Genomic DNA, 26,789 nt, shown 5'->3' on the forward strand with positions numbered 1-26,789 from the left:
AAATCTTCTTTAGACATTGTAGAATCTTTTAACACAATAGGGTGACCAATTTGCTACTAAACATTAGACCAATGGTGAGTGTTAGTCTACATTTTAACATGACTCTAGTAAAAAAAAATCTTTTAAATGTCAGGACCTTAGTTTCTCTTGTGTGCAAATGAAATATTTAAAACATCTTCTTGGGATAGAATGTGTTACTGAAAGGAAAGAGCAAAGGGAAAAAAATAAATGAGTTAATTAATGAGTGAATGAGTGAGTGTATATTTATTGATTTCCTTGACTTGTTTTTAGGAATTATGTACCCAGTTGGAAGCAAAGAAAGCAGCCATTGAACCACTAGAACAAATTGAATATCTGAAGAAAGCAGAAACAAGTGCCTTGTTTCCCCACAGTGAAAGGTATTCAGTGCAGCACTTGGACAATCTGCTTCAGGCACTTATTACTTTGAAGAAAAAGAAAGAAAGCCAATACTGTCTCCTTAAAGATTTTCAGGAACACCTCGTGGCAGTTGAATCCTCGATGAAAGCCTTGCTGACAGAAAAGGAAAGTCTAAAAGTGTAAGTATAAGAATTTAGGATGTGCATTCTTTGTGTTCAACCATAGGCTCCACTGCCTTGGACAGGCCCAGGGTGTTAAGAGTTTATACTATTAAAGAATATTATGATTTTAATACTACAGTGTGGAAATTAATTTCATATGGAAACCATTGAAGAAAATTCTGTTGGTTTCATGCAAAAAATATTCATATTAATTTTACAATTAAATTATATTAATTTTACAAATTAATTTATTAAACTATTAACTCACTCTATAAATATCTGCAAAATAAGTTTAAGTTCTATGGAATTTAGCATTTTTTTTGCCAAGAGATGATTCTAAACTATGGGAGGGGGGCAGACACATTATCAATACAATTTTTTTTTTTTTTTTGCGGTACGCGGGCCTTTCACTGTTGTGGCCTCTCCCGCTGCGGAGCAACAGGCTCCGGATGCGCAGGCTCGGCAGCCATGGCTCACAGGCGCAGCCACTCCGCGGCATGTGGGATCTTCCCGGACCCGGGCACGAACCCGTGTCGCCTGAATCGGCAGGCGGACTCTCAACCACTGCGCCACCAGGGAAGCCCAATACAATTGTTTAATATTAACATACTTGGTTTAAATAGTTTGGAACATAAGGAATATATATGTATTGTAATGGTTTCTTTTTATATGTATGTACTCCTTTTGGCTTTGAAAATGATGGCTGAAGATTGTAGATATAGTCATAACTTGTAAACATTTTCTCATTATTAAAAAGTTTTATTTTATACTTTTGCCTAAATGGGGTTCACTTTCAGTGACATCCTTTGAGGAAACAATTTTATATTTAAAAGATTAGTCTGATGATTGTACCTTCTTAGTCAATATCTTTATCATTATTGTTGGTAAGATGATAACGAAGGGGTTGGATGTTGTAATTTAGCTTAGTCCTAGCCTAACTTTGTACAAGTACTTTACAGGTGACAGAGTACTTTTACATACATTCTTCCCTTCACTTTTCACTCCCTTCCTGTGCTTCTGCGTTTTTATGATACTCATTTTATAGACAAGGTTTCTACATTGTCACACATTAATTGAGAGCTACAGTAAACAAGATTCTGATTTTTATTTTAAGGACAGAGTGTTCTTACAGACAACCTAATCTTCTCTTCTGTGAATTCAAAGCAGAATTAATTTCTTTTAATGACAGCTAACCTCATGTTGATGTATAATAAATATTAATCAGCTCCATTTTTCTTCTTTTGCTAGGGGACCACTGGACAGTTCAACCCATATGGACAAAATTAAAAAATTACTGGCATCAATAGAAAAAGAGAAAGATTCTTTAAGCAAGTTGAAAATCGAATGGGAAAATTTATCATACTGTCTGACTGACATGGATAAGAAGCTGTTGGAAAGCCAGATGAAGCAACTTGAACATGGTTGGGAGCAAATGGAACAACTGGTCCAGAAGAAGTATTCTCAGCAAGTGGTGGGACATGATGAGTTTACGTTTCTCATGAGTAAGATCCAAGACCTTGAAATTTCTCTGCAGCAGCAGCAGCAGTGTCTGCAGTTAAGGCTGGACTCTCCAGAAGAAGAAGGGAATCAAAGCATGGTTGCCTTGGCCACTGAACTCCAGACTATCAAGCATAGATTTTCTGTGTTCAGAGCGCGAGCTGAACTTCAGATGAAGAGGATTTGGGGAGAAAAGGAAAAGAAGGTTTTAGAAGATGCAATAAATAATTTGCAGAAGCAATTGGAAGCATTGGAACCATTAAACATAGAGGTGGAAAATCAGATCAAGAAGTGTGAGACCAGGTACAAGATGAAAGAGGCTATCTTATGGGTCAAAAATCTGTTAGGTGAACTCATGCCTACCATTTCCCTTCTCCCAGACAATATTCTTTCACAGATCAGAAAATGCAAGGTGGTGCACGATGGCATTCTAGATAAGCAGCAGGTTGTGGAGTCATTGGTTGAAGAGGTCAAAGATAATATTCCTAACCTTACAGCATATGAGAGCAGTGATTTAAATAACCTCCTACAGGACTTACAGAATCAATACCAAATGCTAGTTTTAAAATCAACTCAAAGATCACAGCAATTAGAATTTAACTTGGAAGAAAGAAGCAAATTTGTTGGGGTAATAGGGAAGGTTCAACTTTCACTTCAAGGAAATGAAACACTGATGATCCCCAAGATGCAAACAACCTCCACAGAAGCTGAACTAGAACATCAGTATGTCACTTTGACCATTTCTCAGAAGGAATTGCAGGAAATTGAGAGTGTAATCGCAACACATCTTCAGGAACAAACAAACATCTGTAAAGATCTAAGTGTATTTGAAAGATTATTTCTAGATGATCAATTGCAAAATCTTAAGACTAGAGCCAACAGAACACAAAGATTCATTCAAAATAAATGTAATGAAGTAGAACACAAGATAAATTTTTATAGAGAATTTTATGAAAAAACATCTGTGCTTCAGAAGGAGGTTGACCATATACAGCACAATGAACTGCTACTAAATCCAGAAATAAATCCACATGTTAAAGAGGAGTTGTATCGTCTTAAAGACCAAATCACTGGTATTCGATCTAGTATCCTACAAGTATTGAAACTCAAAGAAGTGTTTGACTGTATAGGACTAAATTGGGATTGGTCCCAACTTGACCAATTACAAACCCAAATACTTGAAAAAGAAAAGGAACTTGAAGAAAAAATTAAGCAGTTAGATACATTTGTGGCAGAATATGGCAAATATCAGGCATCACTAGGTAAATTGAGGGCTATGGATCTGCAAGTTAAGAAAAGGACTGAAGCACTACTAACAACGCCTGACACCCCACCAGAAAGCAGTCTGCTCAATGCTCAAATTTTGAATCAGAGAATCAGGAAAGTCGTGTGCTTGTATCATGAAATAATCAAGAAATTAAGTGAAAATAAGGACTTTGATGACTCATTCAAAGAGAAAGAAATGCTACAAATAAACCTGTATGCAGAAGAAAGTGATAAGTTACACAAGGTTCTCCAAAATATAGTCCTGGAATCCCAACCGAAAGAAATGGATGAAAAGAATTTTCAGGACAAACTAGAAAATTCCTTACATGTTTTAAATCAGATAAAATCTCAGTTACAACAGCCTTTACTTATAAATTTGCAAATTGAACATATTCAAAATGAAAAAGTTACTTGTGAAATGTTTCAAGAACAAGTTCAGGCAGAAATGGATAGCATTAAAGCTGTGACTGTTCTTGAAAAGCAAAGAGAAGAAAACTCTTCTGAAGCTAGTGATGTGGAGACAAAATTACATGACATTGAAGATCTTTACATGCAGCTTAATGCAAGCATTGATTTGCGCACAGTAAGTTTTTTAATTAGTTCATTAATGTATTTGTTGTAATTTCATGATTTTATGTTTTACTCTAGTTAATATCCACATTTCTCAAGAAGTTACACATTCTATAGAAATATTCTGCACAGGAGAATAGCGATTTTAAAGAACTTCAAAGGTCCAGTTTATAATCCCAGCTCATTCTGTATCTAAATACAGTTCCTTACAGTTGGGAAAAAGTTGAGTTTGACACCTTTATTTCTATATCCCTCGTAGCTTCTGTTGAGCTCAGAACCAAAAAGTTTGTGATTTTTGTTTGTTTGCTTTTCAGAAATAATAGAGAGTAGTGGAAGAAATATGGTATAAAGAACACAAGATAATAACTCCACATTTATTTAGAATTTACAGTGTCTAAGAACTATGCTGAACAGTTTATCTTGAATCCTCATAGCAACTCTGTGAAATGGGTGCTATTACTAGCCCCGTTTTAAAATAAGGAAATTGAAGTTCAGAAACACCAACAGTTTTCTCAAGGTCTTGAAATAGTAACAGAACCAGGATTCATGTTGAGATCTGTGTGATTTTAGGGCAGGGGTCATCAAATTAAGGCCCATGGTCCGAATTTGCCCAGGCACCTGATTTTGTAAATAAAGTTATATTGGAGCACAGCTATGCCCATTCCTTACTGGCTTGTGTATGGCTGCTTTCCTGCTACAACAGCAGGGCTGAGTAGTTGTGACAGTCCGTATGGCCTGCAAAACCTAAAATATTCGGTCTGACCCTTTACAGGAAAAGTTTGCTGATCTCTGTTGCAGAGCGACGACAACAAACTCCCTCCTTTCTTGCAATAATAGGGTAGATATCTTAGGCATCATCTAAACACACTGTTCTTAATATAATGCCCTTCACTGTGTTTTCAGAGTTGTCACGCTGAATTTCTAGAATGGGGACGTTAACTCCCTTCTTTTTTTTTTTTTCCCTTTTTTCTTTTTTGTGGTACGCGGGCCTCTCACTGTTGTGGCCTCTCCCGTTGCGGAGCACAGGCTCCGGACACGCAGGCTCAGCGGCCATGGCTCACGGGACCAGCCGCTCCGCGGCATGTGGGATCTTCCCGGACCGGGGCACGAACCCATGTCCCCTGCATCGGCAGGCAGACTCTCAACCACTGCGCCACCAAGGAAGCCCAACTCCCTTCTTTAATTCAAAAAGTTGTTAGATAATGTATTTGAACTATTTTGCTAAGGTATAAATGCTATAGAAATATAAAGTCATATGAACCCTAATACATTCTTTAAATTGGTACTTAAATTCTCTGCTTGATTTTAATACAGTTTCCAGAAACAATGTACATAAATCCCCAAAATGATATATTTAGAGCTGGACTGGAAGGGCCCTCTAAAGTTATTTATTTCAACTATTTGTTGTTTCAGTGAGAAGACTTGAGGTCTGGAGACATTAAGTGATGTGCTCAAAACTAAAGTTAGTGGCAGAGCCATTAATTTAAAAATACAAGAGGTTTGGTGTGTGGGGGGTCTTTTCAGTTTTTTTCCCACAGATATTGCTTAAGGTTATATACATTAAATATATTCAATTGTTTTATATAATTCATAGTCTAATACAAGAGTTCTAGAGCAGGAACATATGTCATTAGACATGATTCATGAGATGTATCTTTAAATTTAGATTAGATTTAGCAAATCTGGAAACCATTTTCTTTATGCAAAGAAAAACTTAATCATTTTTGTTTTTTGTTTTTTTTAGTTTAAACTTATTCATTTTTAACTATTAGTGTAATATTATTAAACTATAAGTGTGAGATGCTCATTCTTTATGACACAGAGACATATTATGAATGTATCACAAAAATTCAAGAATGACAAAAGTTTGACAGTTTTCATCCCGGCATTTAATCTTCCATTCACCAGAATGTCTTGAATGATGCTTATGGAAATATGGCACGCTATAATGAAGCAGTCGCCAGGGCCATGGGGATCATCACTGCCCTTGAAGCCATCATTGCATCCCATAGAGTAGACCTCGATAATCCAGAAGAATCAATAGAGATGCCTCGCCGCAAACAAGAGGAACTGAAGTCCACAATAGCAGACATCCAGGACCTCACCGAGAATTTGGGGACTATATGCAGCCCAGAAGCTAAACGACAACTTGAGTGTACTTTACAGGAATTAGTTTCTAAGGACTCAGCCATGAGGGAGGCAGCCAAAGTAAAGGAAGCTGAAGTAGAAAGGTAGGTACTTCTTTCTAAAGGTAATGCTTTAAGAACAAAATATAGATTTGTTTATAATTAACATGTACACATTAGAAATAATTTGGAAAATATGGAAAAGTAAGAAAAAATCACTAAGGAAAACCATGGCAAATATTCTATTGCATTTATTTCATTTTTTCTTAATGAATATTGAGTACTTAAAACAGAATGTTTATAGAAGTCTGAGTATGGTATAAAGAATGATGATAAAACAAACACCTTTGTACCCAAAGGTTCAAAGATAAACATCATGATTTTTGAATTCTCTTGGGTACTTCTTCCTTCTCCTCTCAGAAGTAACCATTATCCTGTTTTTTATTTACCATGCCCTTGCTTTTAAAAATATTTTTACTACATGTTTGTGTCCTGTTTTCATGTATATGTATTCTTCTGTGACTTCATTTTTTCAAACTTACCATTATGATCCTGAAGTTTATTCATGTTTTTGTCTGTAGTAAAATATTCACTCACCCAGCTGTTGGTAAACATTTGTGTTGTTTCTAGTTTTTGCATTCACAAACAGTGCTTCTAGGAACATTTGCAAATGCAAGAGCTTCCTTTGGGTGTATAACTAGGATTGTGATTGCTGGGTCAAAAGGTATGCACATCTTAAATTTTTAATTCCAAATGATTTTACCCATTTCTACTCAAACCAGCAACATATTAATGTTCCAGTTGTCCCATATCCTCACCAACACTTAATGTTGTGAGATTTACTTTTTGCCAGTCTGATGGTTAAGTGATACTTCATTGTGGTTTTAATTTGCATCTTTATTACTGTTAATGAATTTGAGCCTCTTTTGTGACTATTTCTTCATCTTTCATCTTCTGAAAAATGCCTGTTCAAGACAATTTTTATTGGGTTGTCGTGCTTTTTCTTATTGATTTGTAGGGATTTATTCTACATTTTGGAGGCTGGTCTTTGTGTTATATGTGTTACAAATTATCTTTACAGAGGGGATGTCCTAATAAACATCCATCCTGGGTGTGCTCCGGGCTTTATCCTCTGTCCCCAGCATTCCAGGTGAAGGTCAACAAAACTGAAACTTGACAAATGTCCTCAAAGTGAAAAACTGGCCTTGGAGCTTAGCTTGTTTCTCTGTATTTCCACTTTTACATAGTTTGGGGCCTCTGAGTATTCCTTAATTCTTTGCCAGTTTATTATTGTGTTTTAAGAATTTTTAAAAATATATCTTTGATACCTAATTTTTTATTGTTTTCAGTGGGGGATTTAGGTTGTATCTATTTTGTATACATAATTTTATTCATAGTGTTTTTTTTAATGTAGCACAACATTGTACTATATAAAAATAGGCTGCTTTTACTTTACTTTATAAAATGAACTCTTCCTTATTGTAACAAAACTTCATATAAAAGCAATTGTAATTATTATATAATATTTTTTAAAACGGATTGTTGTAACTTACTTAACCATATCTTTTGTTGGCATAAAGTGTGTTCTGATTTTTGCCATTTTAATTAACAGTCTAATAGGTAAAAAGATTTTACTGTGTAAAAGGTTTTATAAGGTATAGGATAAATTTCTTATGTTAGGATTGATTCCTTAAGATTAATTGCAGAAGTTGGATCAAAAGATATGAGCATTTTTAAGACTAAGTGGTTCTCTACAAGAATTGTACCAATTTACACCTTATTAGCAGTGCTCAAGAATGCAGTTTTCCAGTTTAGGTGTTTTAGAAACAGTCTTATCTGCCTGTTAAAGTTTGCATTAAAAGTCTCATGCAGGTCCTTTGAGGAGGAGGTAGTCAATAAGTATTTGTTGAAATACACTGAGTAGCAAAAAGAGAATTACATTCTGTTTTTTACTAAGTGTTCAGAATGCATTCTGGGAAGTTCAGAATTTATTGTACTAAATAAAATTTAACATTACTTTTTTTTTCTAACTGTGTCTCACTAGGTGTCTTGAAAATTACAAAGGCTATAGAAAAATAAAAGAGAAAATTTGCACTGACCTCAGCCAGATGGAGACAGTTCTTGGGCAGTCCATGTCCCCACTGCCAATGTCATACAAAGAAGCTTTAGAGCGCTTGGAACAGAGCAAGGTAATAGAACTTGCAAATCTCAGTAACACTATGTACAAAAAATTAGCAGAAAGCAGGTGGAGGCATCACGGGATGTGGCTCTGTTATGACCCACAGAAATCTTCATCCTGAGTTGTACACTCAACAAAATTCCTAAACCAAAAGCCATGGGGAAAATGAGGCATTGGTTCTGAGAAATTTAATCATTTGGGTTCACAGGACAGTCTTCTCCCCAGTAGTTCCTGTCCTTATTAATCATTCTTTGTAAAGCGTTACCTTGCATGTTGTTTTGTTGGACATCGCTGGATCAATGACAGAGCATTTAATGTAACTTTCAGAAATGCTAAATTCTAGTTACTTCTTATACTCTATTACTGAGCAATTTTAGTTTTTGCATATATTCATCTGTCACAGTATATGGTATTATGTTATTAGCATTTGGATGAGGACATTCTAAATCATCTGTGCTTATCATCTACCACAAAACAAACACAAAACCAAAAAATATAAATAATGTATATGTGGTTGATTACAGTAAGCATTGTACAAATTAGCTATCTAGTAAAATACGAGACTTACATTAAAATAAGAAAGTGAACTTCTAGGATATTTACCTTGGAAAACACATTTTTACTTAGAAAAATTGGTTGATAGGTCATTATTTGTCCCCATAGTTCCAAATTCATGTGCAATATAATAATACATAGATGCTTCTCATCTGTCTCAAATTGACTTCCAAAAGGACTAAAAAATGGATGATGTAATACTCATGGATGATTTTAAAACATTAATTGTTCAAGATTAAAATAGTTTATAAGTTTCAGGATAGTTCTGAATTCAGAAAACTTCTATCCCTCCTATTCCTTTTCTTTTCTTTCTTAAGACCTTGGTGTCAAATCTTACGTCAGCCAAAGAAGAGCTCATGAAAGTACGACAGGTCCTCAGACACTTGAGACCCATGTGCACAGATAGTGACAGCCTCTGTTTACTCAGAAGCACATCTGCTCTATGGGAGAGATGGCTGAGTTTGATGGAAGCTGTTAAAGAATGGGAGTTGTGGTGTGAAGAACTGAAGCAGGAGTGGAAATTTATCCATGAAGAAGTAAGTGTTTCATTTGCAACAGTCAAACCGTACAGTTTACTAACACATGTCATTTAAATTGTTTTATTATTTTCATTTTTTTAAAAATATAAAACAAGTCCTCAACCTGCACCATTTGTTTACATCACGTGCATGGAACATGTAAATGTTTATAGAGGTCAGGTCCTAGCAAAATAATCTCCAAGGAATTATTCAAGAATGACTCAAATTCTTTCATGACAGTGGCATTTTTTTGGTGTCAAATAATTCTTAGAAATAAGTGGCTACTTGCTTATATGAGCTTTAAAATCTTTATCGTGCAGATAGGCTAAGCCCTCTTAAAAATGTCTCTCCATCACACTAGAGGTTAGAATAAGGTAATATTCATAATAACCAATTAATTTTGAAATTAATTACAGTGGTTAACTGTGGAAATTAACTACTATTGTTAATAAGTATGACCTAAAAATGTGTATGATGTTCTTTCTGAAGACTGTCTCAAAGAAAACCTCCATAATATATATCGATCACAGATGTTAATTTAACCATGGTTGAGGCCTTAGGCATCCCATACATTTAGAAAGAAAATTTAAAATAGTATAAAAATATCTTAGGGTATTCTTTAATCTTTCCAAAGGACCAGGTATAAATGAGGTACAAATCAGAACATTAAATGAAAACCCTTCTCTCTTATTCCTGTTAAAATTTCTGCTGAATTTACTTAAGACAAACATAATCAATACTAGATTAGCAGTAGGTCACCTTGCCTTAGGATTTAAATGTTTAGCACTATCATATTTTCCTGCTTAAAACTTGTTATTCTTGAAAATGAATATCATTTTGATGGTGCTGTTGGGGTTTGGTTAGTAAATAGTCTCTTGAATGTTAAAACTCCAAGGAACTTTGTAAATTGTCCTTTTAGCAGGGCCGCTAGCCTCCAGCTCTTTCCCATCCACAATGGCACGGTTTACTGAGGTCCTTCTGTGCAGTGTGTTCCTGTGTGCTGTGCTAAGAAGGCAGTTCAGGGAATTCCCTGGTGGTCCAGTGGTTAAGACTTCACACTCCCACTGCAGGGGGCACGGGTTCCATCCCTGGTCAGGGAACTAAGCCGCGAGGCGCGGCCAAAAAAAAAAAAAGAAGGCGGCAGTTCACTCATGATGCTGCTGAATCTCGGCATGGCCCTCAAGAGTTACCTATTATCACCATTTTCTATATGAAGAAGCTGAGGCACTGAGAGATTTGAGTTGGTACAAGCCTCCGAGCTAGTGATTAAACTGGGACTATGGGCTGGGGCCACATCTATTTTGCTCACACTGTAACTTTAGAAGCTGAACAGGGCTTTGCACTTAGTGGGCACTTAGTATTTGTTGAGGGACAGCTCTTATTCACATCCAGGTTTAGGCTAATCCTAAGATTATTGTTCTTTTTATTTTATTACATTATCTTTCTCTTGCCCTCTACCCACTGGCAATCATATTTTAGTAGTTATGTAATAGTAGTTATTTTTGTAGTTATCCATACAAGCATTTGACAATATCTGCTAACAAAATGTGTTTTTCAAAGAATAACACCAACAAAATATGTTCTCACGTAATAACAATAATAACAACTGCTAACACTTAATGGGCACTTAATTGAGCACGTGTCAGGCATAGTTCTAAGCACTTTACATGTGTTTACATTTATCCTCGCAAGAATCCTATGAGGATGAGATTATCATTCTCATTTTATAGATGAAGAAAATGAGACACAGTGAGATTAACTTGCTCAACTTTATAAGTGATAGAAGATTCAAATGTACACTCTGTTTTTAACCACTAAACTGTCAACTTAAATGATTTTTACACATGCCAAAATTGATGTAAGATTTTAAAATAGCTTTTATCCATTCAATAAAAATTATATCATCTAAATACCTGTACATGCAAGATTCTGTTGGCATGGTTGGTGATTTTACACGTGACAAAATGAATTTCTGTTTTTAAAAACGTCTGTACTGATACAACAATCCAGTATCTTTATGAAGAAAGGTTTTGTGTAAGTAGATTTTTGAAAACTTAAATGCTTGTTTAAATTTACAAATTCAAAAATTAATTTAAATTTTGATTTACTGTTTTTTTTCCCCCTAAAATCTTACCTCCCTCTTAAGCAGAATCTGCTTGATTTAATTATTCATTTCTGGTTATTCAGGATCATCATTTTATGCTTCACTGATCACAATGTGCTAGAATAAATGCATGTCTTCAAAGATATGGGAGGGGTAAGGCTGTCTTCTTCCCCTTGTACCCAAGATCCAGAAGTCTTTCCTGTTTTAGTTTCTACTTTGGCTGCTTACAGGTTTTTCTGTTTCTGTCTCTGTGTTTACTCTTGGAACAACTGTGGCTCCTTCTCCCTTTCTAGACTCAACTTTATAACTGACTGTGAACCTAAAAGTTTTATAACCTGTCCAAGGAAAATCATCCAGGGGCTGAAGAGTGAATGCATAATCTTTGTGGCAACTATTTACTTATTTGGGGGCTGCCATCATTCTTTTTGGTATAAAGTTTGCTGCATTTTGACAAGTGCATACAGTCACATGACCACCAATGAAATCAAGACTTAGAACATTTCCACCACCCAAGAAAGTTCCATATGCCCCTTTGTAGTCAGCTCCAGCCTGTGGCAATTATTAATCTGTTTTGCCATCTTCAGAATGTCATATAAACAGACTCGGATAGTTTGTGGCCTTTTGAGTTTGGCCTTTTCTCGCTAAGCATAATGCATGTGAGATTCATTCATGCTGCTGCTTGTATCAATAGTTCATTTCTTTTTATTCCTGAGTAATAGTCTGTCAGACTCATGCACAGCAGCTAGTTTATCCATTCACAATTTGAAGAATTGCCTGGCTTTTGGATAAAATTATTGTCCTAAAAAAAAGTATTCTTCCCCCTTGTGTTCTCCTCCTAATGACTTAACAGGTTTACAGCAGAGAGCAGAACCTGAGACAGGGGCTTGTAAGCAGGTGGTTTATTTCGGAAAGTGATCCAAGGGAACAGGAATGGGAGATAGGAGAACTGACACAGGAAAGGTTAGAGCCTTTAGTCACTTTACTCTTATTGGATCCTGGTTGCTGCAGTTGCCCATTTATGGTTATCGCTGGCCATGGAAGCACCAAGAGATGCTCCGTTAAGTCCTGGATTACGGACATAGTTCTTTCAACCCCAGTGTATATTGGAAACCCTAGGTGGACAGTTACCTCTGTCAACATAGCAACTCCTTTCTTTGCATGCTGGTTCTTTGGTGGGGGAGTGAGGGGACTGCAAAATGACCCAGTAGAACCTGAATCCCATTCCCTGGTGGAAGTGTAGCTGCCTGCTTGAGAACTAGGACTTCAGTTCAACTGAATTTAGGTTTGAGGGGCTGGAAAGCACAAATTCCATAACTGGGTCTCTTGGAGAGGGGCCAATCTACACATGTAGATTGGGTACACATGTACCCATGGATTCTAGTGATTGGGGACCCAGCTGCAACCTATGGCCCAAGTGACAGGGCAGCTTATGCCATAGCCTGGTCCTGCAGCGCTGCCTCCTCAGCACTGGCGGCGTTCTGATGAATGGATCTGAGCAATAGTCACCAGTGTAGCATACACGGCCGCCAAAATCCCAGAAGGCCCATCCAGTGCCGCACCTCTTTCTTGGCAACAGAGGTGCAAGACTGAACAACTTGATCTTTACCTTATAGAAGTCCCCTGGCATGCCCCAGACTACTGGCCCCCCGGGAGCTTAATTGATGCTGGGGTTCCTGAATTCTCATAGGCTTTATATCTCACTCTCTGGCATGTCTTACTGGGCATCCAGGTCCTCATTTATCATTTCAGTTAGCATGATATCATAAATGTAGTTGACCTCTGTGATATTCAGTAATGTCAAGATTGCAGGATGGCTGACTCTGTCTGAACGTAGAGCAGGAATGTTGGCAATGCTGGGACAGAATGTGGTAAAGGTACAGTGCTGCTGAGGAGAGCGCCAGAGGATTTGAAGAGGGAATGAGAGGGATCTGATTTTCTGTCTTTGGTTCTGAGTTTCAGGGCCAGTAGAACTCCACTTTCTAGATATTTTATTTATTATTGATAGGTTATATATTTCTGAGTTCTGCATTTAGCTGTGGTTGAGAAAGACACGAGCAGTCCAGTAATTTGGGCTGCTTTCCCATTGGTGTAAGTGAGTGACAGGGTATTGAGGGCTTACTTTTTTGAGCATTGGATGTGAAAGAAAAGAGACCTGTAGAAAAAATGCCCAACCTCTTCTACTTCATGGATGCAGTTTGGTGGAGCTCATTCTAACTAACTTAGAGGTATCTCAGTCAGGAGAAATAATTGCTTTAATAAAGCAACTGAAATTGGAAGGAGAAAGAAATTATGAAAATATTCAGTAGCATTTCCTTCAGCTCATAACAGCAATACATTTTTTTTTTTTTTTTTGCGGTATGCGGGCCTCTCACTGCTGTGACCTCTCCTGTTGCGGAGCACAGACTCCGGACATGCAGGCTCAGCGGCCATGGCTCACGGGCCTAGCTGCTCTGCGGCATGTGGGATCTTCCCGGACCGGGGCACGAACCCGTGTCCCCTGCATCGGCAGGCGGACTCTCAACCACTGCGCCACCAGGAAAGCCCAGCAATACTTCTTTTTAATCACACATATACATGATCAGTAGCTGGGAACTATGGGATTGGGATAGTGGAGAGATAATACTCCCAGCTGTAGGAAGACAAATATTACCCTGAACTGGGATGTGGCTTTGGGAATCCTTTGAAGAGCCAGTATGTAAAAATTATGATTGCTGAGTCCTGAAGTGGTAAGAGTATATTTTACTTATTTTAGCTCCCTGTTTTTTGTTTTTTGTTTGCTTATTGAATTAGATTGAACGAGAAGCAATTATTTTAGATAATCTTCAAGAAGAACTCCCTGAAATTTCCAAAACAAAAGAGGCAGCCACCACAGAGGAATTCTCGGAGCTGCTGGATTGTTTATGCCAATATGAAGAGAATGTGGAGAGGCAGCAGCTGTTACTGGCCCTACTTCTGCAGCGCATAAAAAATATCCAGAACACTCCTGAAGGCTTAAGACCTATGGGAACTGTTTCTGCATCTCAAGAGATTATGTCTATGCAAGAACGATGCCACAAGTAAGATTTATGAAAAACTATTAAGGAAATGTGCTTGACAAACTCAGGAAAAATTGAGAAAATATTGAATTTCTAGAATAAAAAAATATTTTAGAACAATGACAAATGATATGACAGAATCAAGTTGCGTCAACACTGATAGGTATAAAAATGATGGAAATTAATTTTTTTTATTGGAGTATAGTTGCTTTACAGTGTTGTGTTAGTTTCTACTGTACAACAAAGTGAATCAACTTTACTTATACACATATCCTCTCTTTTTAGATTTCCTTCCCATTTAGGTCACCGCAGAGCATTAAATAGAGTTCCCTGTGCTATACAGTAGGTTCTCATTAGTTATCTATTTTGGAAAATATTAATATTAACGATAATTAAAACAAGCACACATTTTCCTGGTGTTTCAAATTTTTTTAAATGTTTGCTGTTTTTCTAACTTAGTAATACATGTTCATTATAGGAAGTTTAGAGAATGTGGATAATTGTAAAGATTAATATAAAAACCACCTTTAATTTTACCACTCATCAACAATCACTACCAATCACTCATCTTTCTTACTATGGCTGTACTTTTAAAAACATTGTGATCATAGTACTATACTGTTTTATATTCTGCTGAACCATTTATAAGCATATTATATTTATTTTCCTATGCTATTAAATGTTCTTTAAAATATAACTATAATATTTCACCATGTGGATATGCTATAATGTATTTAACCAAGTCCCTAATATAGAACCTTTAAATTATATGTAATTTATTTTACTTTTATAAAAACACTGTAATGAATATTCTTACGCTAGAATCTCTTTGTGCATCTGTGATTACTTCATTGAGAAAGATGCCAAGAAGTATGATCCTCAGGTCAAAGGATATATCACTAATATCTTTATAGCTAGAAATACTTACCAGATAGCTCTCATGAAAGATTTTCCCTACTTAAACTCCTCCAATAATATGATGGCTGCATCCACAGTAAATGGGGTCAGCTTGGATAGAAAGGCTAATTCCATCATCTATGATTCCAAGGGCCCACGCATGACTTCATTCACACCTCTGAGTCACGTTCAATTGAACTCAAGGATTACAAGGAAAAAAATATGGCAATTGGAATGTAAAGTGTGAAAAGAAGATATTTTGGGATGAAAGTTTTAGAGATTTTTTTTTCCTCCCTTTTTTTAAATTAATTTTTATTGGGGTATAGTTGCTTTACAATGTTGTGTTAGTTTCTGCTGTACAGCAAAGTGAATCAGTTATACGTATACATATATCCCCCCTTTTTTGATGGAGTGATAGAATTTGATGTATGTTTGTATATATAGTATATAAACCATTGAAAACTGGTACTTCTCTCTCAGGAAAAAAAACCTTTTGTGAGCTATGCAGACATTATATTAATTGTTGAAATAACTATTACACAGAAAAGCAGGATAGAGGAACAATTTTATTCTGATGCTATATTTTAGGCTTTTCCAGAAGGCTCAAAAAAATAAGGAAATGATACAGAATGAAATCCAAGAAAGACATGCCTTTACAAAAGAAATAATTACTTTGAAGAATTCATTTCAGCAGACTACAACCTTTTTCCAAAACCTGGAATTACAAGACCACCCAGAAAAGGCAGAACAGCTTGAGGTAAGTGAGGAATGAACTAGTGAATGTGGCCGATACAGATCTGAAATCTTGAGTCCAAAGTTCTTGGAGCAGAGGTAACCCTGTGGCTAGTGTAGAGGGAATCTAGAAGAAGAAAATGTGGGCAAAGGCCCTGTGGCATGGTGTGGGCAGAGCCACAGGAGATCAATATGGCTGGAGTACAGAGAGCAGAGTTGGGACTAGGTCAGGAGGTAGGCCAGCAGCCCTTTTCCAACCACGTTTCAAGTGTGTTTGGTGTACAGGGGTCTCAGACCACTCTTGAGGAGTATGTAGGACTGCTCACTTTATAGGATAGAATATCTAGTCTCTGAGAGGGATAGAAGTGTTTTTACTCACAGCACTTGCCACCAAATGTGTGAGGCTTTTTTTCGCCACACCAACCTATTCCCCAACTCTCCAGACACCAACTGGGACACGAGTTCAATTCTGACACTAACTATAAAGAGTTAGTATCGACCCCCAGGTTAAGGGCTCAGTCCCACAAGTCTGCCCCCGCTTCAGATGCCACCCGTGCTGCTTTTTTTTTTTTTTTTTTTAACATTTTGAGAAATGCTTTATTCAAAAAGCTCATGTAAATGTTGTCCTTCATAACTTTAAAAAGATGTTCAAACAGAAAAGAGTTACCTTTAAAAAGCTATTGCATAGAAAATGACACAATACAAATAACAGATTTTACTTTGATATGTAAATATAAACTAGAATAATCTTGATTACAGAGAGACAAAATCATATGCCTCCATAGAAGAAAATTCTTTGGTTAAAAATAGTCAAATTGCTTTTCCATCATACTTTCCTTAAGACATGAAATCTATTTTTTTAAGTATTTGGATTCCAAGTAAAGAACTTCACTTTTTTCTCTTTAAATAGAAACACCACCCGTACTTCTGACCGACAGGCTATAAAGCAGCAGTTCCCACGACCCCATCCTCAGGTTTATACATTTGCTAGAATGGCTCAGAAAACTAGGAAGGCACTTTACTTACTATTACTGGTTTATTATAAAGGCTACAACTCAGAAACAGCCAAGTGGAAGACATGTATGGGGGAAGGATGTGGAGCTTCCATGCTCTCTCTGGGTGCACCACTCTCCCTTGATGGACCTTGATGTGTCCATCAATCCAGAGCTCTCCAAACCTTGTTTAAGGGTTTTTATGGAGGTTCCATTAATAAGCATGATTGATTGAGTCATTGACGGTTGGTGATTAACTCAACCTCCAGCCCTTCTCCCCTCTGGAGGTCTGGAAGTGCGGTTGAAAGTTCTAGCCCTCTAATCACACAGTTGGTTCCTCTGGCACCAGCCCCATCCTGAAGCTGTCATCCCCCAGCCCCACCACCAAGAATCTTCTCATTACCATAAACTCAGGTATGGTTGGAAAAGACTTGTTATAAATAACAAAAAGACACTCCTTTCACCCCTATGCAGGAAATTCCAAGGGTTTTAGAAGCTGTGCCAGGAACCGGGATGAAGGCTAAATGTATTTATTATATCACACTATCTGTGCATAGGCTAGGGGTCATTTTCCGGACAATCTCTTCTCATTCCACTAGGTGGTAACACGCAAAACTGACGTTTGGCAGTTTGTCCAAAAGTTGCATGCTGTTATTCACCAGAGCTTTTGGTATCAGTGTTGCAAAAGGAAACTTACTCTCCCTCACAGAGGCAGTCTTCATGGGGAAGCCATCTAAGTGTAGCTCTGAATGAAGACCTGTACTCAGGGCTAAGTCTAGATAAACGAGGAGCACTCTGTACCTCAAACCCTACCTTTCTCTGAATGGCACTATTCTTTAACTTTTCCTCTAGACTTGTTCTCTGCTGAGGGCTAAGAAAAGGAAAGCAGTGACACATCGGGGAGTCATTCAAAATTGTAATCATTCTTCAGTGTGGTGACTCAATCCATTAACACAGATAATGCTACTCAACAGCTACTGTAAAAACAAAAGAAAACCCAAAAAGCCACAGTAAAGTCAAGAAGTATTTTTCCACTTGATCTTTGGGAAACTTTCCCAAACAAATGAGTTTCTCCTTTATAATTAGTGCAGGAGTACGTAGATCAGATTCTGTTTCTAGGCCACGACCAATAGACTATTTGTTCAGGTTTCTTTTATCTCCTAAAACCCCACATTCTTTGCAAGGAACTGGAACCCTCCCTTTTGAAAGAAGTTGAGCTGTGCTGGGCTGTCTAATTACATGAAAGCAGACACTTCTGCTTCAAGCACAGGGCTTTTAGTGGCCTTGAATCATTGTGATGATAATGTAGGAAGAAGCAGAAATGGCAACAAGTTAATAATAAAATAAAACTTCTTTGAAACTTTTTGCTGCTTGCAGCTTTTTAGATGGAGACTGCTACTGAGATATAACTAAATCCTAGAGGTACTTTAGAGGCAGGAGATGTTGTAATGTCTTTTCAGGACAATGGTTTGACACTATGGAGAGATATCAAGTTTAATTCTTACAAATTAGAAAGCATCATCTGACCAAACTGAGTATCTCTCATGCTTAATCAGCTTGTATCAATAGTGAGGTTTTGTCATGCAAAGTTTGCTCATTTAAATCATAAAGATGTGCTGGAAAGCTGCTTGCATTTTTAGAGTTAAACTTTTTCTCTGTCCTGTGAGCATTTGAAACTCTCTTGATTTTTTAGGAGCTTCAAAGCATTCTTAAGAAAGGGAAGCTAACTTTTGAGAATATTATGGAAAAACTGCGAATCAAGTATTCTGAAATGTACACCATAGTCCCTGCAGAGATTGAATCCCAGGTGGAAGAATGCAGAAAAGCTTTAGAAGACGTAGATGAGAAGGTAATAATAATGTTTGTATTCGTATTATTATTTATGGAGGTGAATGAATATAAAGAACAACATATCATTTAAGATCACATTTTCATTTGCCCTGATTTCAGCTATGTCTGTTTTTTTTTTTTAATGTCTGTTTTTATAGAGTTTAGTTGAGTGATAATTTTGTGTATTGATACTGAGACGGAGTTGCTCTAAGTAAGTGACACAGGTAACAGAATTAGTCTATTAATTTTTAGTTGTGAAGATGCTTAGTTTTTCTTCTCTTGCATTTAAAAATAGTTATATATTGGCTTTTACTTGACTTTTTTTTTCTCCGGAAAATCACTTTAAAATTTTGGTCATGAATAATACTTTGCTTTTAACACTTTGAAATTGCAACCAAGAACAATAAGAACACACGTTTCATAACTTACTAGGAGTAGCACTTAACACACGGTGTCTTTCTAATAATGATGGTAACATAATTCTCACAAAGCATACCCAGGCAAATCTTTATACCTGGAAGTCCAGGTTGGAAGAAAGAATGGGAAATGGTTCATAGTACTTGGAGACATAGGAGTTTAGCAAGACAATTTTATTGCGTTATTTAAAGGCTGCCCAGATCCAACAGAACAAAATTCTGTTTGGTCCAGAAGAATACAGAAGGATTTTTGTATTGCTTTTTGAAGCCTAAAATACCTATAATTTAGTAAATAAAACATATTAATTGCACACAAAAAATCAGGTTCAAACTTGCGACAAATTTCTTTGGAAAATCTAACCCATGTAAAAAACATGTAAACTCCTAATATATATTATAACAAATCTTGTTGATTTGACATACAAGATAATCTATTATGAGGAACTTCCTCAAGAATCATGCACTATTGATTTTATTTTAAGAGAATACTAAATGTTTTGAGAGAAACTCAATTGGTTCTCCTGACTACTTCATGTGAAAATCCCTAACAAAGTGAGTTAATAATCAAAATCTACCTTTTAAATTTAGGGTTGAAAATTTCAACAGTAACTTTGATATCTGTGTATATTTGTAACCAATAAAAACTTACTTTTATTGCGTGATGTGACTGTAGGATCCAGGCAACAGACACAATACCATTCTGTGCAGTTCAGTTGGCTGCATACTTTACCTAAATCATGATCTCTCCTAATATACAAAAATGATAGGCATTTCTGCCAGAAGAGTAACTGCCCAAAATATCAGAAAGCTTCATTTTGTGGTAATTTGTTATGTAGCAATAAAAAGCTAATACAGTGATTAAAAATAATAATAATAATACAGGATTAGTTTTTTTTCTAAAAAATCTTGACTGTGGTATGGTCTGTGGAATAAAAACATTATATAAAACTATCAACAACCTGGTGCTGTGAAAAGAGCCTGGGCGCCTTGGCGTCTGGTGGCTTGGGCTTCTTGGGGTGAATTCACCCACTACCTTGATGTATGACTTTAAGCAAGTCATACATGATGACTTTAGCCTGTGTTTCAATTTCTGTATCTGTAAAGTATCTGCATTGGAAGGTTTAGTCTCAATGGTTGTACAGATATAGTGGTTTTAAAAAGGTTAATTAAAAGGAGAATACAAAAGCATTAAGTATTTTTTGGTTATTCAGTGGCTGTTTGGAGAAAACCTTATCAACATAGCTTAAAAAAATAAGAACATGAACTAATCAGGCATTTGAAAAATGATACATTCAACATTCATTTATTATCTTTCCTAGTACAAGTTAATTTCTTCGGAAAATCGTTCTGATAAAAAAATTACACTGTTCAGCAGCTAGATTTCTAATTGCTGGGAAAACATACACTAGAAACATTCACACAGAGAAAAACTAAGATTTTCTGCTGCAAGAAATAGCCAGTTTTAGAAGGTTATTTCACCCAAATGAATACTAAGATGGGAATTACATCTTTTACGTCAAATTGAGAATGTTTGTTTTTATTGAAAACAAATCTGTGCAGAGGATTCTCTCATAAAACATAGAAACTGTATAATAAATAATTTTTCTCCCAGGAATTTTTTAATATCATTTGCTCCCTTGGGGTATGTTTCAGACAGTCCCCTCAGTAGTTTTGCCCAACACAGCACATATCTGTAGTACATACTGTGGATTACATTGAACAGATTTCTGTTGGTCAGTTTTCTTTTCTTTTTTTTTTTTCCGGTTGGATTTGAACGGTCAGGTCAGCAGAGCTGCCTTTTCCTAGTCTACTAATCTACCCTCTCATTAACGCATTCGTCAGTACGGTTTGGAATTTCCCCCCTAGCCCTTAAAAGATTTGTACGAGTAAAATCTCAAAATACTGTGACTACCCCTTTTATCATTTGAACCTCTGAATAGAGTGTGGAAAACATCTCCATTGTGTCATTCTTCCTTTGAAACAGATCAGCAATGAAGTCTTGAAAAGCTCACCATCATATTCAGTGAGTAGAAAAATAGACGAAATTAACAACGGGCTTCAGAATGTCGAAAAGATGTTGCAGCAGAAGAGCAAAAATATTGAGAAAGCTCAAGAAATTCAAAAGGTAACATCCTCCCTTAACTTCCTTCAGCATTTGGTATGTTCCCTGTCATCAGTCATCACAGGGATCCTAATCCTGATTTACCGGGCCCTCCTCACTGAGCGTGTCACCTGCAGAGGCTTGGTGGAGAAGGTTGCATTTAAGACTTGTTCTCAGTTTTTCCATGGTGGGAATATGCCCCAACTCCTGAGAGCCTATGATTGGGAAGCAGCCTTTTCACTAGGGAAGGGTCTTGTCTTGGGAAGACTGATATATAAAAACATTTCAGTAAGTTATAAATGGTATTAACAGCTTTTCTTTAGACTGCCAGGGGGAAACAGAGGAAAGTAGAAATTCCAAATTTATTTCACTTATAAAATGTCTTAGGTAGAACTGTACATAAACATAATATTCTACCTCTTAACTTCCAAGTAAACTCCTGCATGTAGAAAACATTCTACTTTATATTTTAAGGAAATATTCTAATATGAATGGAGACTTTTAAAAATAGGGCTAAGAGAATAGATCTTAAAAGTTCTCATCACAGGGAAAAAAAATTTTGTAACTATGTATGGTGAAGGATTTTTAACTAGACTTATTGTGGTGATCACTTTATGGTAGAAACAAATATTGAACAATTGTGGGACTTCCCTGGTGGTGCAGTGGTTAAGAATCCGCCTGCCAATGCAGGGGCCATGGGTTCGAGCCCTGGTCCGGAAAGATCCCACATGCCGCGGAGCAACTAAACCCATGAGCCACAACTACTGAACTTGCGCTCTAGAGCCCGCGAGCCACAACTACTGAGCACACACGCCACAACTACTGAAGCCCACATGCCTGGAGCCCATGCTCCACAACAGGGCAAGCCACCGCAATGAGAAGCCCACGCACCGCAAGGAATAGTGGCCCCCACTCACTGCAACTAGAGAGAGCCTGTGCGCAGCAACAAAGACGCAACACAGCCAAAAATAAATAAATAAATTTATTTTTTAAAAAAAAGAACAATTGTGTTGTACACCTGAAACTAATAAAATGTTATATGTCAGTTATACTGCAATTTTTAAAGAAGTTATCCTCAGAGAAGTCTCACTTATCACCCCATTTCCCTCTGTTCCCTTCCTCCCTACAGTTAAGTCTCTTCTTTGGTTTCTAATTTAACTTGACTGTGTTTCTTCTGGTAAAAATAAACAAATAATTCTAAATATTAAAAGAAATAATTGTACCTATTGTATGTGTCCTTCTTTCATTGAGAAGACATTAGACTGTGTATACTCTCTTAAAATAAGGTGAACAAGATTTGCTCACAAATAATCATACCTGCCTTTGACTTTGCAGCCCCCTCTAAACCAAACAAATGTGATGTCAAAGGATTAAAAAGATTAAATTAAATTGAAAAATAAAAATAGGTCAGACTATGGCTCGCCATTGGACAAAATCTTGGGCTCTCAATAAGCCCTCTAACTAGTCAGATTTTCCCATTTCTAGAAATTATGTTCTTACACAGATATTAAGTAATAATTGAATGTTGCCTTTGAGATTTCCTCTGCCCAGACAAGTGCAGGTTTGAATCCAGCCTATTGGTTTCTTGAACTAAAAGCAGTTGCTACTGATACATGTGGCTAGAATTTTCTGCCAGTGCGTCAGTCTGAGTCAGAGCAGATATTTTCTTTTTATCAGTTTTATTTTTGCATTTAATAAGAATTGTCTTCTAGATTAAGTAGATATATATACTGGTCTAAATAGGTTAGGTATTTACCCAAGCCCTTTTAAATGTAATGTTACCTCATCACTCTTGAAAGATTAGGATTACGTTGACCTTGTTTGGTGTCATTCATCTCTGGAAGTGTCCAGGACTTTCTGCCCCCTTACAGCTAATTTGTACTGAAATTAATACAGTAAGAGTTAAGTGACCTCAGAAAAAGTGTTTTTCAGTTCAGGTGGTTTCTGGGCATAATTGAAAAACTTTGCCTGGGATGTTGTCTCTGTCATGTTGTTTTGGTAGCATTTACAAGTACAGATACTGTGTGAAAACTTAGAACTCAACACATCTTCAATACAAATGGACTTACCTTTTCTTCCCCAGACAATGTGGGATGAGCTAGATCTCTGGCACTCCAAGCTAAATGAGCTGGATTCTGAAGTTCAGGACATTGTTGAACAGGACCCAGGACAAGCTCAAGAATGGATGGATAACTTGATGATTCCTTTCCAGCAGTATCAGCAAGTATCACAGAGGGCAGAATATAGAACCTCACAGTTTAACAAGGTATGGCTGTAACACGCGATAGCTACACGGAGCATGTGGTAGTAGTGAGATGGGTTTAAAACGAAACAAAAATACATATTCAGAGGCAGCCAGTTTCCCTTGAATTGCCAGTTTTAGGACCTGAAGCTAGAGCTACACCATAGGTTCGAGCGGGCATTGAGGGGACTGCTGGCACAGGCAGAAGCAAGAATCCCAAAGTCAGACCACAGTAGTAGGAGTCAGGGTGAGAATTGGGCTTCTCAACAGGTAAGGGAATTTCAGGCAGGCAACCTCAAGAGTCCCAGGAGGGAGCCAGAGAAAGAACCTCATTTGGGAACAAAACACCCCTGCCCTCCCTTCCAAGTAGGGGTCACGGTGGGTGAGCTGTGCATGTGATCTAGCAGCAGCAAGGCAGGAACCTACTCTCAGAGGGACTGGTATATATAGGACAAGGCCCGGTACAGGAGGACCAAATGTAAGTCCAGTTTTCAAAGTGGAACATAAAACGGAAACCAGACTAGTTGCAAAGCTAACTTGGAACCCTTGCTGAGGCCCATAGCGTTGGGGTAGAACTCCTTAAATCCTTCCCACCTGTGGTCAGGATTCGTTTTACAGGTTGAAGGATCAAAACCTGGAGGGGGTGGGCAAGTGGCCCAGCTGTGGGGTGTGGAGCCCTGTGAGGCCTGACACCACTGACTAACAGCAACCAGTTCTTAAGAATCATTCCACTGAAAGAGGAACCATCAGACTGAGTTTGGTACTGCCTATCTTTCACAGGCCACAATTAAGCTGGAGGAGTATCATGATCTTTTGAAGAGTACTGAGGCTTGGATAGAAAATACCAGTCGTTTGCTGGCCAATCCTGCAGCCTATGACTCTTCAAAGACGCTGAGTCACCACGCTAGCACCCTTCAGGTGAGTGTTCTTTCAGCGTTTCCTGGGTGTCATAGAATCTACATAATGATTAGTGGCTTAGCTGATTGTCACAATGCTTTTTTCCCCCCTTCTTTCCTGAAAAAACAGCCTTATCTTCAAGCATGCCAAATGGCAGAAGGAAGCTTGGAAGAGTGGCAGGCTCTAGATAGGGATTTTGAAGACCAGGATCTAGTTCTTTCTGTCCTGATAACTAATTCTTGAAACTAATATCTTTCAGGATAATTTACTGTGTCCTCCATGGGCCACAGTTTCCCCGATCTCTGAAGTAAGAATGTTGCACTGAACGGTGGTGATGGTTTTGGTTGTAGAATTCCAAGATGGTTCCCAATAGTCCTGTTCCCAGATGTACACGACCTATATAATCCCCTTCCCTTGAGTGTGGGCAGGAATATGAGTAAGTGATGAGATGGTCACTCCCTTGATTAGGTTACATCGTATAGCAAAGTATATGGGATAGTCACTCCCATGAATACATGACTGATCATGGATGTATAATTATAAGACTCCCTGGTAGCAGACTAGAGTGAGATTCTCCTGCTGGATTGAATAAGTAAGCTGCCGTACTATGAGAGGGCCATGGAGCCAAGACCCTAGGGTGGCCTCCAAAAGCCGAGAGACCCACAGTCAACAGCCAGCAAGAAAACTGGGATCTCAGTCCTACAACTAAATTCTACCAACAACCAGAATGAACTCGGAAGACAAATCCACTCTCCAGATGGCACCTTGATTGCAGCCTTGTGACATCCTGAGCTGAGGACCCACCTAAGCCATGCCTGGACTCCTGAGCCATGGAAACTATGAGATAATAAGTTTGTTTTATCTTAAGCTGCTAAGTTTGTGGTAATTAGTTACACAGCATTAGAAAACTAATCTGTCATTCCTTCCGGTTCTAGCATGCCATGATTCCAAATTTCCTGTCCTTCCTGTTGCTCCACAGGTGCCCTGTGTCACCATGCTAACCTATAAAGGCAAAACAAATGAAAGCCTTTTCCTACTCAGGGCCGTGACTACAAGAGATCTTCCGGATGCCGAATGTTGGCTTAAATTTTATTGTGAAGGCATATTTCCCTTCTCTCATACTATTCAGCCATGAGAAAGAATCTCTTAGGAAAAGGTTTATTGTATAACAATTTTATTTATTTATTCATTTGCTTATTTATTTATTTTGGGGGCTGCGTTGGGTCTTCGTTGCTACCTGCGGGCTTTCTCCAGTTGCAGCAAGCTGGAGCTACTCTTGGTTGCGGTGCGCGGGCTTCTCATTGCGGTGGCTTCTCTTGTTGCGGAGCACGGGCTCTAGGCGCTCAGGCTTCAGTAGTTGCAGCACGCGGGCCCTAGAGTGCACAGGCTTCAGTAATTGTGGCTCGTGGGCTCAGTAGTTGTGGCACATGGGCTTAGTTGCTCTGCGGCATATGAGATCTTCCCCGACCAGGGATCGAACCCGCGTCCCCTGCATTGGCAGGCAGATTCTTAACCACTGCACCACCAGGGAAATCCCCTATAACAATTTTTAGAGTAATCAGACCTCAAAACCGATCCAACTCTTTTTTTTATATCTTTAAAGTAGCACACTGTGTCCCTAAGTAACAAGTGACTTCATACCTCCCCTGTGAGACTTCTTGGCACAGTTTTTTCCTGTGGTAACAGTTGTAAAGATACTGCATTTTCACCTACCTGTTTCTTTTCTTCCCCTTGCCTGTGATTTCTGCCCCCACCTCTTGGGTTGACTTTCCACATCCCCAAAGCATGTCATCTTTTTATTTTAAATCACCTGTGTCTTTCATCATTTTCAAGAAGTTTGCAGACAGAAGAGAGGGATGATGCTTTTTTTTCCTCAAATGCTTATTAGGAGTTTTTTAAAAACTGTACAAGAATGAACATACGCAGAAACAGCTGAAGTTTTACTGCCTTCTTCTGACACAAATGTAAAAGTGTAGAAGTATCTCTCAAACTGTTCAGGACACCCTCCTTTGCCGACCTTTGTTTACATGGAACTGAGTAGAACTTAGGTTATTAGCTGGAGGAAGTAGGGACAAGGGGATATGCAGGCTGATGTCCACAGAATGTATTCTAATAAATCTTCCAATGGGAAATAAGTCATAAATAACTAGTCCCATGTGAATACCCCACTTTGCTCCTATTTTGCAAATAGTTGTCCTACTTTAGGGCACCCTTTACCATTTTTCTAACATTACCTGGTATTGATTTTTAAAATGACTTAAAGAAGTGTCAAAACTCTCAACTAAGGTTTAAA

General features: G+C 37.7%; 1 protein-coding gene across 3 annotated transcripts in view; it reads left to right on the forward strand.

Moving 5' to 3' along the window:
• SYNE2 (spectrin repeat containing nuclear envelope protein 2) overlaps positions 1 to 26,789 on the forward strand; it is a 271,795-nt gene that overhangs the window by 119,929 nt on the left and 125,077 nt on the right. For all 3 annotated transcript variants that reach the window (XM_030855184.2, XM_030855186.2, XM_030855185.2), the window contains exons 46-56: positions 292 to 557; positions 1,788 to 3,885; positions 5,781 to 6,103; positions 8,043 to 8,187; positions 9,050 to 9,268; positions 14,145 to 14,410; positions 15,875 to 16,043; positions 18,704 to 18,859; positions 21,241 to 21,381; positions 23,441 to 23,623; positions 24,380 to 24,517. In XM_030855184.2, the coding sequence (XP_030711044.2) occupies positions 292 to 557; positions 1,788 to 3,885; positions 5,781 to 6,103; positions 8,043 to 8,187; positions 9,050 to 9,268; positions 14,145 to 14,410; positions 15,875 to 16,043; positions 18,704 to 18,859; positions 21,241 to 21,381; positions 23,441 to 23,623; positions 24,380 to 24,517 (4,104 nt within the window). The remainder of the gene's footprint in view (positions 1 to 291; positions 558 to 1,787; positions 3,886 to 5,780; positions 6,104 to 8,042; positions 8,188 to 9,049; positions 9,269 to 14,144; positions 14,411 to 15,874; positions 16,044 to 18,703; positions 18,860 to 21,240; positions 21,382 to 23,440; positions 23,624 to 24,379; positions 24,518 to 26,789) is intronic.

This window comes from Globicephala melas, chromosome 2 (genome assembly GCF_963455315.2).
Source record: "Globicephala melas chromosome 2, mGloMel1.2, whole genome shotgun sequence".
Taxonomy (NCBI): domain Eukaryota; kingdom Metazoa; phylum Chordata; class Mammalia; order Artiodactyla; family Delphinidae; genus Globicephala; species Globicephala melas.